This window comes from Morone saxatilis, unplaced genomic scaffold, assembly GCF_004916995.1.
Source record: "Morone saxatilis isolate NCDOM2014 unplaced genomic scaffold, NCSU_SB_2.0 Contig6, whole genome shotgun sequence".
NCBI classification, from domain to species: Eukaryota; Metazoa; Chordata; class Actinopteri; family Moronidae; genus Morone; species Morone saxatilis.
In genome coordinates this window covers 1,254,158-1,268,497 of record NW_023340206.1, presented here as the reverse complement: position 1 = coordinate 1,268,497, position 14,340 = coordinate 1,254,158, and the positions used below count along the sequence as shown (strand labels likewise).

The window sequence follows — 14,340 nt, the reverse complement described above, 5'->3', positions numbered from 1 at the left end:
AGTAAAAGTAAAAAGTATAGTGATTTAAAACTACTCCTAGAAGTATATTTTTTTCAAAAACTTACTCAAGTAAATGTAACGGAGTAAATGTAACTCGTTACTACCCACCTCTGTTACCAACCAAATACCAAACACAATTTTGAGGCTGGTAAAAAGATAGAAGCAACATATACACAAACATACTCATAATATTAGCAAAATGCTAGCTAACTCACTAGTTAATTTACATCAATTGTTAGTTAGCTAGTTAGCTAACGTTTTGCTAACATTAGTTATGACTGTGACTATAGACTATACGTTGTTTTTATCTTTTAACCATCTTTAAAATGTGGTTGTTTTTTCAACAAAGATTAGCACTTAGCATATCTAAGTACAGGAAAGGAGAAAGTAGACCAAGGGTCTTACAGAGGCTTGCCCAAAATGGAGCGGGACTTAGGAAGAGTCCACAGTAACATGTTTTAATAATTATTTTTGACAAACAGAGCGATATATTCTTTCTTCCCCCCACCCCTGAACATTTGCTGTAGTTTTAACTGAGCTTTGGTATCTCCTCGTGTAGCTTCCTTTTCTTTGTTGTGTCTTGTTGTCCTTCACAACCGCTGACTGAAAAAAGAATCTCAAAAGAACAGCACAACATTTATTTAATGTCATGGTAACGCTGACTAATTCTGATCTGACTGTATATGTAGGCATCATGGAGGTCAAATGACACTTTTTTAACATAGAGTGGGGGGGAGTCTCAGGGGATTTCACACAGGATGATGTGGTTTTATGGTATGTGCCTTGGCACTCAAACTGTCCCCACGTGCATTTTTTTTTCATAGAAATATCAGTGTCACATAACTTAATGTTATGTAGTACACAATGAAGATAAAAGCCCTGTCTGTTTGAACTGTACCTGTGTGCATGCATTGTGGGGTTGAAATTAGAGCTAAACTGTGTGTTATATGAGAGGACCATAACGGTGAATAGAGCACATTTTAGCCCATTTTTACAAGATTGTGTAGAGTATATATAGCACATTATTATCATGCCACTTTTTTTTTGGGGGGGGGGGGGTAATTTTTCAAAATTTTATATCAATCTTTTACTTAACTTTCACTTCACTATAATACACACAACTGAGAGCCTAAAAATTATTAAAGATGGTTTACATGTTGTGTTTTTTCTTTTTTTTAAAACTGACCTCTGACCTTCAGAATAAAAGTGGTCGTAGATCGAGTAACCATTAGCCAATCAGAGAGTATAAATTAGACTCTGTCCTACTTGATAGTTAATGCATCATTTATATGTGAGGCTGGGGGATGCTGTTACTCACTTGTTTTCAGTCTATACAGCAGATAGGAGTGGGTATTTTACTGTCTTTCTAACCAGTTTGTACTGAGCTGGTATAAGCAAATACAGCATAACATTAAAAAATTTGTTTTAAAGAATGAAGAAGATGCATGTTTTGGGAGCCTTCTTTCAGCATTTCCTCCAAACTGTGTGCTCAGCATATCACAGTTTATTATCCTTTTACTCAAACTGGGTCTGTGTGCACAGATTTTCTTGCCAGTGGACCCCAAATGATGAGTTGTGGATAACATCAGAAAAGTCTCATAGTTTATAAGGAATGTTGCAGGTTCCAGCAATGTTCTCCTCATGTTGAATAAATAAACACTGGTTTAATGCTCGTGTTTTGCATGGGTTTTTAACTGAAAAAGGGCTATTGTTAATTTTTTCAGCTCTCAGACGGTGGTTGTTTCCACTGTACATTTAAAGGAAAGACATGGACGCTGTCTGTTGTTTTTGAAGGTCTTTGTCTTTGTGTCTCTATACTGTTGTTTGGTCAGAGCATGGAAGTAATTAGTTGTTCTTCTACCAAAAGAAAGGAAAAGGAATAAAAACCCACAGGCTTTCGAGCGTAATTAGAGCCACATGGTTGGGTTTCAGATCTGATTCTGCATGATCGTATACATGAAGCAGCAACTTGTGTAACCTGTTATTAACTGCAGCTTACTGCGCACAGAACCTCTCAGCTGGAATTTAACTCATATGGAATACAAATCAACTTGTATAAGAGGAAGCATAGTGACGAGATTGCTGTTTAGAGAGCCAAGTAACAGCCAGACTTTCAGTGCTGCCTCTCAGGACTCTGCTGTTCAGTGGAAGAAAGTTATAAGGTTTCCTACTTGACTTTTCTTCTCTCTTTTTTCTTTTAAATTCAGGTGGTGCGCAGGACCCTGGCTACGATCCTCAGGGTACGTTTTTATTCTCATAATTTTCTATTCCACTGTATATAAAAATACAATATATCATTTTGCCATTATCACATCAGAATGTCAATCCAATATTATACCTGCAAAATGACAACATTCCCATCAACATCAACATAAGACGTTTATACCTGCTAAACTTCATTCTAGCATCAGTACTTAGGTAAAAGAATAAGTGGTTCCTGGGCTACTTTTGTATTATCCAATGATGGCTACTCGAGATTACCAATAAGTCATAAAAATTATAAATATAAACCATCATGTTCCGAACATACACATTGCAAACAACGAAAAAGAACGAACATTAGCATTGTGGAACGTAAAAAAAAGTAGCTTTTTGCAAAATAAAAATTACACAGCCAGCACCAGGTTAAGGCACAATGGGGAAACAATAATACAATAATATCTGTTAATATAGAACAGTAAGTTGTATGTAATTCATGATTGAAGTTTTATAATTGTGCTGGAATAGTTATGTTTTCATGGTCACTGCCATAAAACCCTTTGCCAACAGGATGGGTCTAACAAAAAGATGTTATTGTTTCCTTTATGGGAAATGTAGCATCTGGTGTTTTTGCAGCTTGACCAAAACTAGAAACTAAATGTCTAATGTCTAAATGCAAATCAGGAGATTTTATGGCACTTTATGGAAGTGCAATAGTGAAGTGCTGCAGTAACCCTTTAATCAAGTGTATGTGCAGTTCTCCAGTCATTGGTACTCGACACGGATATTGATTAGCCGCACAAAATTGATCATCTTCTATATGTATGTATCTTTAAAATTCTTTTAAATATCTGACCATGATGGACATTGTGGATTGATTTGTGTCTGTATTCCTTACAGGTGGTGCTGATCAGCCTCAAGGTAAATCTAATCTTTATGTACTTCCTGTCTTTGTCTCCATGCTCTGTCAATGTCACTGTAGATATTGCTATGTCTTCCTGCAGAACTGATCTGCCCTTGAGCTTTTGTTGGGAGTTTTCCTGTTTTACATCTCTGAGGAAGTTGTGTTGATTTAGTTTGTTGCTGAACCAATGTTGGTGGTGTTTTCTACTTCCCGTCGTCGCATATTGATTTGTCGTTATTCTGGTGGCTTTGAAAGCAGCTCATTACCTTGTTGTTCATTCTTATCATTTTGACATTTGGAGTTGTCAGCTGGATTTAAATGTTGATCAGGTTAGCTTCGGTCCACTAGATTGAACGGGTGTCTCTGAGGATTAATTGGCTTTAGTTTCGGACTGGTGTATTCTTCACATTGGTACCCCTGGTCTGGTATCTTTTGCTAAAACCCTGCTACGATTGTGTGTCGTTGCAGATCCAGACCTTCTGTGGGGCCAAATCCTGAAGATGCTAAATGCTAACATGCCAGAGGAATTCTATATGTGGATTTCCAACATAAAGCAAACCATTACACCTCTGTTAGAGAGGGCCATGGACCTGCTGCAAGCTTTTCCATGAAGCATCAGTCCATTAAGTTCTGATTAGCTGACAGGTCTGAGGTTGTGCGCAGTGTGTTTACAAAGTGTGTTTCGTTCAATGTCTGACTCGGTTTTGAAAGAAATATATTGTAAGGGTGTTCAGACAGGAATCTCGTTTCCTGGATGATCATTAGGATACATTTTTATTGTTTTTTTAAAGTTGTTTTAAACGATTTTGTTGCAGTGCAGCTCTAAACTCTGAGCACTCAGAGTGCATTTCCTGTGCCCTTTGACCTCTTTGGACATTCTCAGCCGCATGTCTGTGCTTGAGCTCTGTGTGATTGGTGTAAACTGTATCGAACCACCTATGGCAGTAATTGTTAGGGTTGAGTGAGTACTCAGCTGAAACGAGTATCCGATACAGATAAGTGCCAGATAAGAAAAATGTGTCAATATCTGTACTGCAACTTTAAAGAAAATCTTTCTGTAAATAGTTATCTTACTCTTGTGGTCAAAATATTGGTCTGAAGTTCAATTTTGTAAATAGTTTTCTAATAAAGATAGCAACTTCTGATCAACCCATATTAATGTCAGGCTTAAATCGACAACTTCCAGTAGGTCCAGCCCACTTTTGGTTTAAGCACCTCCCACACCTGCCCATTCCGAGTACGGATAAGAATACACATAATTTAGTTGGTTGAACAGATAAGAGTGTACTCGCTCATCCCTAGTAATTCCTTAGGAATTGGGGGGTACACGTCATCATCATCAACCCCTTTAATGTTCCCTCTGTGGCTACAGCCTTGGAACCACAGTTCTCAGAGTGTAAATGCTTGCATCACTGAACCACCCAGACAGTTAAAACTAGCAGAGCTGCAAGAAATAATATAGTGTTGACTTTAACCCTGTGATTCCAGACTTAACAGACATACTGTGTTTGGGTGTGTACATACATTCCCTTTTCTTTCACTCTCCACCCAGCTCTCCTGTTCATGAAGTGCCATGACTCATTCATATGTTGTTACAGCGTTAATGCTGCAGTGGAGTGAACTCATGTTACCTTTGTGTGAACCACGCAGAATGCAGCACACATTTATGAGTGTATCAGGTACTTTTCTGAAATAGAATTAATATGGCTCATGTTGGTTGCCTTGATGCTTCATTGTTATCTAGTATGTTATTTAGTGCTAAATAAGCTCATATGACAGGAAATGAAGTGTCTGATTTGATCAGTTAGTGCAGAGAGCGCTCTGACTGAAGATCTGAGCCGTACTTTAAGACTCCAAAACAATTATCTTGTAGTAACCTTGCTTCATTTGCAGAAAATAACATTGTCCCTGCATGGATCCTCCACAGTCAGCAGCAGTCTGCACACATTCTTAACATAGCCAGCATTCACAGCACTCTGCAAGCTTTTTATTTAGATTTTTGATCAGATGATGGTGTTTCCCTTTGGCACTTTTTATCCTATGACTAGTTCTTTGTGTACTCTTTGCTAAGTGGCGGGATATTTATTTTTGGTGGGTTCTTTGGAGTTAAGGCTTTTCTTTGGTTTGCCTCTTGTCTTTATGGAATTTGTAACATTGCTGATTTTAATGTAAGAACGTCATGAGACATGTAATGCTTAATGAATAAAGGAAACCTGTGGAATTGTCAGTTAGTTGACAATGTGTTTGATTTATCATTCATGAGAAGATGGAGAGCCAACCGACTCAGGGTCTGCCCCAGACCTTCAGGGGCCCCAGAGAGTCTCCCTGTTCGATTGACATGGTTTGTGGTAGTGAGCCATTTTACTCTTACCTTTTTTTACTCAGATTTTCTGCATATGGTGTTCTTTAGGAACAGTTTTCCTAAAATTAGTATTCATATATTGCCTTATGGACTGTATCGCAGTATACTTGTGATACATATCGTATTGCCATTAATTATTTAATGTATAATCTGGTACAGGGTGCAGCATCAAGCCAAATACTGCTCCACAGGTATCGTCGACATAACATGATTTATACCCAGAGAACAAAGACACATCTATTCATACGCAGATATGTGTGGTGCATTGAAAACCTGTCCCATACAGACAGAAAACCCGGACAACTTCAGTTTGTCATTAAAACCTGGTCCAGAACACATAAAGCACCACTGAAATGCCGATCCTAAAAATGATACGTGTTGGCTTGTAGTTAGGGGTTACAAAAAGAGTTAATAAATGTGTGTTCGATCAGGATAGGATTCAGGCCCTCGGGGTAAATCCGGCACTGAATCGTGATTGAAATAGAAGCAGACACTTCAGGTGTCCTGCATGTGTGGGAAAGATGGCGCACATGTTCAGCATTTTCCAGCAGTAAGTCATACTGTAGGCTGTTCCTCGGCTTCTTTTTCCTGTTTCTTGTGTCTTGGCGATGCCCTATTTTAATACACTGCGCCATCACAAGACACACCTCTCCCTCATGACTCACTGTGGTTTTAAAGTCTTGCCAGTCAACAGAAGAGTCAGGCTTATTATTCATGCCGCCAGTGTGTGTGTGTGTGTGTGTGTGTCATTCTCCCTTTGTGTGTGTGCTGCCTCGGTGCCCCACCCTGCCCTGGAGCTTTTAATCCCTTTTCTCTCTTTACTTCATTGTGTTGGTTTCACCACTGACTGTATCTCCATGTTTGACATTTACACTTTAAGTCTTTCTGTTGCTTATGTTGTGATTTTGTTTTTTTTAACTTTACTACACTTTAACTTCAGTTTTTCCTTACTGTAGGTTGGGGGAACTTTTTTGCCAGTGTAAATAGATTCTGGCTGTCACCAAAGGTTATTTACCGCCACCTTGTGGAAAAATTAGGTTATGACAGTTCACAGTTTAGGAACCATTGCCCTTATTTATCAACTATTTATCAAATAAATACACTTAAGAATGCTATTAACATTTGAAAATGTTTTAGAAAAAAAAAGTCTTTAAGGTAACAGCAGCAGTATATACCGATGAAGCTAGGAACCTGAAGATTCATTTAGGAAGCAGCTCAGCATTGTGTGTTAACTTTTTGTGGAACTAAACTACACAAATAGAATTAAATTACTGAAAATGTACTGAAATTGAAACAAAAGGATTGCTTTTCCTTTCGTTTCCATTTATCATGGAAGATGTTCTGCTGCTGGTAGAGGAGCTACATCAGAGAAATGGAAAGAACAAAATCAATTCTTACGGTTTGCACTGATGGCTGCAAACAAAACAAAACAAGTGATGTAGCATCCTACCAAATGTTTGTTTGTAGATAAAAAGCTCAGCTGCAAATAATGGGCTAAAACTTCCTTTCGGAATTATACATATTGCTTCAGAAAACATTTGTCCAAACTAATACTATTACAGGCCCAGAAAAGACTGATAGTTCTAGTTGAACATACACAAACTCTGGGCGCAGTCGGCTGTAACAGTGTGTTTGTTTGTTGTCCTACAGAAGCTGGATCCGGACAGATTGCAGGCATTGTCAGCGCTGTTGGAGTCGCTCTGTTAGGAGCAGCATCCAGTTACTTTGCTTACCAGAAGAAGAAGCTCTGCTTTAAGCTGCAGGGAGGTCAGTGTGCTTTTAGAATGCCAATATATAGACTTATAGTCGCATACAAAAGGAAGTATATTGCTGCTATCACAGGGGTCACACTGATGAAATGTTCTTTATTCAGGGGCAGATCCAGAGAGTGGTAAAGGCCACAGTGGTGCTCAGTCTGATCCTCAAGGTAGGTTTCTTTATTTATTCAAATGAATTGAAAAATCTATACTTACTGTAAAAAGAGTCTTACTGGTTGTCACAGGTGGGTGACAAACAAAAACCAACATATTGTATATTAAAGCTGCAGTAGGTAACGTGTATAAAAATAACTTTTTGTCATTATTGCTGAAATGTTCTGACAGTAGTACATGAGAGATAATCTGTGTAAGAATCTCTGGCTCGCTCTAGAGCTCCTGAGGGCATTTACAAGAATCCACCGGGCCTGAACTGAAAAATACCAAAACAATCAGAGCCAAGAAAGACATAAAGAACCCTGGGAATGAGTCCTAAGGGTCTGAAAGCATTTGTATTTGATGGCCTGGGAATGAGACTCAATAATCACCCATTTTTATTACCTCCGACTAGGAGGAACCAGATTTTTTCACAGATTATCTGTCGCATGTACTACTGCCAGGATATAGTGATAGTTTATAAAAATGACCTACTGCAGCTTTTGTAAATCCTCCAGAACAGCTTGAAAATAATACAAAAAAAAGCTTCAGAATCTCCCATAGGTGTTAAACTGGGTTGAGATCTGGTGACATGCATTTACTCCCTGCAACTGGATTTGTTACCCTGCAACTAGGTTTCAAAAAAGGCTAGTGATGGAAGACTTATTATTATTTAGTGAAAGTAGCAATTCTACAATGTAAAAATACTTCATGTACTTCAAGTAAAAGTCTTGCATTCAAAACATTCTCATTATGCAGACTGACCTGTCAGTGATGTATATTGTTAAATACAGGTGGTATGAATTACTGTAAGCAGTATTCTGTTGATATAGCTGGCGGAGCTGACCTGTATACTGTCCATAGGGTCTTAATCTGAATTAATTGGAATAGGTCAATAATCTGAATTTTAGGCCTTAAATTGTGTTAAATATGATTTTGGCCTATTCAACGGGTAGTAACAGACATGGAACCGATTTGGATTTTCCTTGATATCCTTCATACTTTTCCCCCCAGTATGGACGTGAAATAAGTCGTAATTGGCATTCATAATTGTCTTAAATTTATTGAATTAACTGTCATTTGTCTACAGAAACCCTGTACACTGTACGGATACATAACAGTGCATGATATTTAAGCTCTTCATATGTTTTGTGTGTAAAATCTTAATCTGCTGAGTAACTAACTACCGCTTTCAGATAGATATAGTGCAGAAAGAAGTACAGTGTTTCACTTGGAAATGTATTGACGTAGCCGTATGAAGCATAATGACAATAAAATCTTGAAACTTGTTTACAAAGTAACCAAATCTGAACGTGAGTCTAGCCTGACATCAAGTGGTCAACAGCAGGAAGTGAACAGACTGTCATTCGACAGGCTTGGCTTTGGGACTCTTTACCCCAGTCACTCTTTGCATGAATTCTTCTCTTCTTTCATATTTCAGTGTTCAGCAACCTGCTCAGGACGTCCTAGACACCCTCTGCACACGCACAAGACAAGTCAGTGGCCTTCTCTACAAAACTCCTCTTCGTTCAACCTTCAATCAAAACTTTCTCCATTTAATGTGTAAATACATCTTGATTTTCTGTTCACTAAACAAAACTCGATCCCCATCGTCGGTGGAGCTGCTTTCGTTACCTTACAGAGGATTTTTAGCAGATGGTGATTTTACACAGAGCTTGTTTATGTGCTGTGTCTGTGTGCAACTACTGTACACATGAATGCATTGTTTTCTTTTCCTAATACGTCTTTTAAACCTTAACACTCTAGTAACTGCAAAAGGGTGTGTTTAGTTTAACATAGGTGCTATGTGGGTAGGGTTTACGGCATCATGCAAGTCAAATCAGGTGTTTGTTACAGAAAAGATGTTCTGAATTAAAACCTTCTTGATTGTGGCAGACCCCCCTCCCCCAACTGGCATCTAAGAAGGATCGAACAAAGCTTTTGTATTTTTAACTGCTCAGAATGGATGTAGAGCATTTTCTTTAGCACCTTAAATCCTAAAGGGTTTGTTCACCCAAATCACAAAGAAAAGAACATGTATAGTATCTAGCCTTTGTTTTGTTCTTGTCTGTTTTTTTCTCTTTGTTTGTTGTGAACTAACCCTTTAATGCACACCTCATTATGCCTAAACCATATATTGTGAATTCTCAAACTCAAGCAGGTATTCAAATGACGACAAGGGGCGTGGCCAGCTTTAACAGCTAATTAAAGCCGGTAAAAACATTGAGCAGAGGTGGAATCACCTGTACCTCAGTGGCTCACATATGAAACTCGGCATGATGTGCATTTCCACAGCACTAATTCCATCAGTTCACTGTTAAGCTACCGTCAGAGAATCTTGAGACTTCCTGCAGATGTTTTAGAGTAAAAGCCTACCAGGAACAAGAGTTTGAGGCTTTGTCCTCTCAGCTGCTGGGAGGCTTTTAATGTGAAAGGTACGTCTATGGAAATGTAGAATTTAATTTGCGGCAGGTTAACAGCAACTTTAAGAAAAACTATAAAGTGTAAACTATTGAAAATATTAATGTGTGAGAACATTGTTTTAATTGGAGAAGACAAACTCAGAGCAACAGAATGGTGAGTATGAAATGTACAGGGTATTGAATTTACCAAGAAAACCTGTAAACACAGAGGTAGATTGATTACTTAAAAGGCATACTAGGTAGGATTTTCCAAAAATAAAAACAATGTATAGACCCATAAAAACATAATCCCTGTCAATCATCACCCACTGAAAGTGTGTATCTGCACAGACCCTGTAGCCCTCAGGGTCTGAGGTCGGAGTTCTATAAAAATGTAATGGCAGATTGCAGTTTCTGACTCTCTCCTCTGCTCTCCAGCGCTGGCACAGCACTGAAACGATTTGTGGAGATAGACACTATGAATGTATAAAGAGATGCGGTCTGTGTGTCTGTTTGACCGAGGGAAGGGCTGAGTCACCGCAGACAGTGCAGCTTTGGCACAAAATCCAGTAATGTGCACCTTATGCAGGATTGTGCAGAGGTGTAACTGCTGTGAAACAATATAAAAAAATATTATTATTAAATATTAATAATAATTATTTCTCGTCACTGCTTTGTTCTTAGTCCCTCACTCCCATTCACTGTCTACATTGTTTTACCATCGCTGCTCTCAGTTGAATTGGGAAGGAGAAGCAAACTTTAAAACACCAACAGAAAAATCCTGCATAGTATGCCTTTGAACATGGTTTTTACAGCATAATACAAATATGTTTCTAGTTGCATTGACATAATCATCACTTACTGGATCTAAATCCAGCAGAAAGAGCTTTTTAATATAAAATGCTGATTGTGATGCAGATGGAGGTTACACAAAGTAGAAACTAACTACATGTATACATCCACTAAGTGTGCACAACTTAGAGACGGGTCATTGTAAGTGAGATTGCTTATAGTCTTTTGTATCACATATAAAAACATAATATACAGTATAAAAATCTGCCTTTTGTTTTGTCGTCATGTTGGAGACTGATCCTAAGTCTGCACTGCAAAATTAATTTTTGTCTGTAATGTGAGTTAAATCTTATTTTCTTAAAGCTGCACCAATCAATGCAGCAGATATTTTCTCTCAGGAGAGATCTAAGTACAAGAATAATAAATATCATCCTCACATTCATCAGGTGTGGATTCTGCTGTGTCGGCTGGAAACCCTGTCTCCTAGAAATTACGTTTAATAAAACATACCACAATTTCCCCAAAACATAACCATACAAAAAATTATACAACTAAATAGAATTGCAAGATTATGGAAAATTAGATATGTTGTGACTGTTTTACTGATACGTTAAGTATCAACATTTTTGTGTTAATTAACAATTAATTAATTATGCTCATCGAAAACATTCAGTTGGCGTTGTTTCCCTCAAAATGTATTTGCTGTTGCGAATTAGTTCCATATAAACTTAATTTCTGGGAGACAGGGCTGCTTCTGGATGTGTACACAGGCAACTGTTTGCTAACATGTTAGCCATCCTTAGAAGGTGTTCCACCACCCCCTAGTGATAAAAAAGAATAAATAAACCTTTAAAACAATTGAAACGTGAAACAAGCAATATGATTTTTGTTGTATTTTTTCCACACCGACATTTTTTTGGCTCGTTTTAGGAAAATAAGATTTTTAGGAATTAACCGTAGACAGAAATGACATGATGAGATGGAGATGTATTGTATTTTATCAATTGTATTATTCAGCTTTGAAGCTCTTTTCGCTCCAAGGCCATGCTGATGCACTTTTCTTGGTGGTGATCTCTTCTGATCACCACCAAGTTCTCTGAAGTTTGTTATTCATGTCTGTTCGCCTGTGTGTCATCAGTTTGTTAGAATCACAAATGAGCACATAAAGTATCAGAAAAACTATTTTAGGTTAGAGAATTGTTATGATGCTGAAATATGAAAATGAGTTGCACCCTTGTGAGCTGTAAATACTGGAGAATGATGTGCATAGATGCCTGCTGACTTTTGCCTTAGGCTTGATGCTGCCATGTGCTTTGAGCATTTCATTATAAGCAACAGTGATCTGGATTTTTAGTGTATTTTTTTTAATTTTTTTATTTAAATGTGTCTCCGTTTTTCAAGCATAGACTTAATCCAGGTATATTACATCTAATGATTGGATCAATGCTCCTTCTGAGTGTGGATTTAAACGTGTTTTCAGTAAAGTGGTGTTGTACAGTTTACTTGCGTTTTGTCATTTTTTCATCAGCTGCATTATGATGACTCATTTCAGTTGAGGTTTAATTGCCGAGTCAGATATATTGTTACTTTCATTACAATGAAAATGTTTCATTGCTTTAATGCCTGGGTCTTCCACAGGGGGTCCTCAGCGTTACTGCAAGGGGAAGTGCCAAAAGTATTGTTTGATAATATTTTGAAGGTTTTTGTTATAAAACATTTTAATATAAATATGAAACCAACATATAATAAGCAAAGATACGTTTCACATGTAGGTTAAAAAATAAAACATGAATATATGAATCTGTCATTAATTATGATTTTCATTAAATTATTTTTGTATGCATGATAATGAGAGATGTTTAAACATGGCACTATAGGCTCAGTTTATTATGCAACATGGTTTTATACACTATATGCAGTAGGGGGTCCCTACTCCATCTCTGTATCAGGGTCCTTGGCATGAAACAGACTCCTGCTTTAATGTGTAACAAGAACCTGCCAAGAGACTGAGATGAAAATTTGCCTTTTGTTTGAATTTTTCACGTTTACATGATGTTGATGTTAATAAGCATCTCATTCTTAGAGGAAATTAGAGTAAAAAGTGGATTTTAGGGGGTTACAGTAGCATGGAATTGATGGAAAACGCCTCTGTGGAACGATACACTGACATGTGGAAAGCGACTGTAAAACATTGCATCAGGAGAGGGCCAGGAGGGCAGCTTGTGAAGGCTGAGCCTGTTGCACAACTCTTGGCAAACCTCACTTTCTACTAGTTGAACGACCAAGTTCAACAAACCGGACATGTGGGGCCTCGGCTCCACTCTTTACTCTGATAAAGATAAAAACAGAATGGGATGTGACTTCATCGTGCAGCGTCAGATTACTAATTCATCCTCTCAGTATTTAAGGTTCCGGTATCAGTTGGTGCAAAGATGCGACTGTCATCTGGGCCCTCGTGATCTCCTGGAAGCCTGTATGAGAGGCCTTCTGCGTCAAAATTAAGCAAAGTCACCATCGCCTTTGTGGATAAGTTATTGGATTTGCAGAAGGTTTAAGACATCAAGAATGTCAGGTAGGTGACTATGTCATATAAATGATATATATAAAATAAATGTTATCAAATTATACTCTATATAATTATTATACTATTGAGGAGTAAAAGTGCTGTTTGCTAGCTGACCTCCACACAGGTTAAGTGAGTTTATAGCTTCCCAAAATTGCCCAACAATTCCAGCTAAACGTCAGGAACAGAACTGTGATTCCCTCTGGTTGTTGAATTATAAAGAACCTGCAGTAGTGACCCAGTTTGACTTGAAATCAGAATAGACTCTGCGCCCCACACTCCACACTCAAACTGTGTGCCAATTGAAATTTAACACTACACGCAGCCCAGAAACTGCTGCAGACAAAAGGTTACATGCCTCTGCATCTAACTGCAGGCCAACGAAATGAGACTCGGACACGCCTGTCACGACCACACAGTTAATACTCCAAATGAAACTGCTTTTACCCTCGTGGTAAAACCGTAATGGAAATAAAAGCCTTTTGTGTGAAAATATTATAGAGTCTTACAGTGGGAAGTCATTTTTCAAAGAGCATAATTGGCTTGGTGTGTGTAGTTCAAGACACTTTGGTTAACACATGAAGGTTTGGACAAATGTGGGCTTTTGAAGGCTACTTCCATTATTAAGAGTTTTCTTAGAGGACTGGGAGTAAAATCAAATTCTGCATGACTGCATGAAAAATGACTTAAATGCATTAGGATTAAGTCATATAGATATTATATATTGATAGAAATCAACCCATTTTTCAGTCTGGATCAGTGCATTAGTGTCACATTCTACATAATTAACATGCTTAATTTCACTAAAACAGTGTTGTTATGGTTGCTGTTGAAGCTCTCATACAATAAATAAACCAGTGGTTGCCAAACTGGGAGCGGGACGGGTCCCTGTAGTGGAGTAAAAGTTCAATGGGCCGTTTGACTTGTGTATTTCTTTCCACTGTCTGAAAGAAGACAGCAAGTCCAAGTTATGGAAGCAATATAGCCCAAAATCTCTAAACTGACCAGAGCATGGGAAAAAAACACATTTTTGCCTCTAGTGTCTCACCATAACTGTTGCATGATTGGATGTATTTAGGTCTGAGCTTAAAACAGCAAATATGTCTGTGCCCACAAATATCCATGTTTTGTAACAAATAAAATGTATTTGGAAAAATGTCTGAAGATTTGGAAATAATATAATTTATTGATTTCTAATTCCACCTTTA

General features: G+C 37.9%; 1 protein-coding gene across 1 annotated transcript; it reads left to right on the top strand.

Annotated features, from left to right (window-relative positions):
• Nucleotides 1–420: 420 nt before the first annotated feature.
• Nucleotides 421–12,069, top strand: cd99 (CD99 molecule). Its single transcript, XM_035678036.1, has 6 exons — nt 421–448; nt 2,208–2,240; nt 3,100–3,120; nt 7,116–7,232; nt 7,339–7,392; nt 8,817–12,069. The coding sequence occupies exons 1-6, from the start codon at nt 421–423 to the stop codon at nt 8,843–8,845; spliced, it is 282 nt and encodes a 93-aa protein (XP_035533929.1). The 3' UTR covers nt 8,846–12,069.
• Nucleotides 12,070–14,340: the final 2,271 nt, after the last annotated feature.

Bases quoted from the DNA above. Each gene is read 5' to 3' on its own strand.
- cd99 (XM_035678036.1), top strand. From the start codon at position 421: ATGGAGCGGGACTTAGGAAGAGTCCACA. The intron at 7,233-7,338 runs GTCAGTGTGCTT...TTCTTTATTCAG, and splicing joins CTGCTTTAAGCTGCAGGGAG to GGGCAGATCCAGAGAGTGGT. The intron at 7,393-8,816 runs GTAGGTTTCTTT...TTCATATTTCAG, and splicing joins TGCTCAGTCTGATCCTCAAG to TGTTCAGCAACCTGCTCAGG.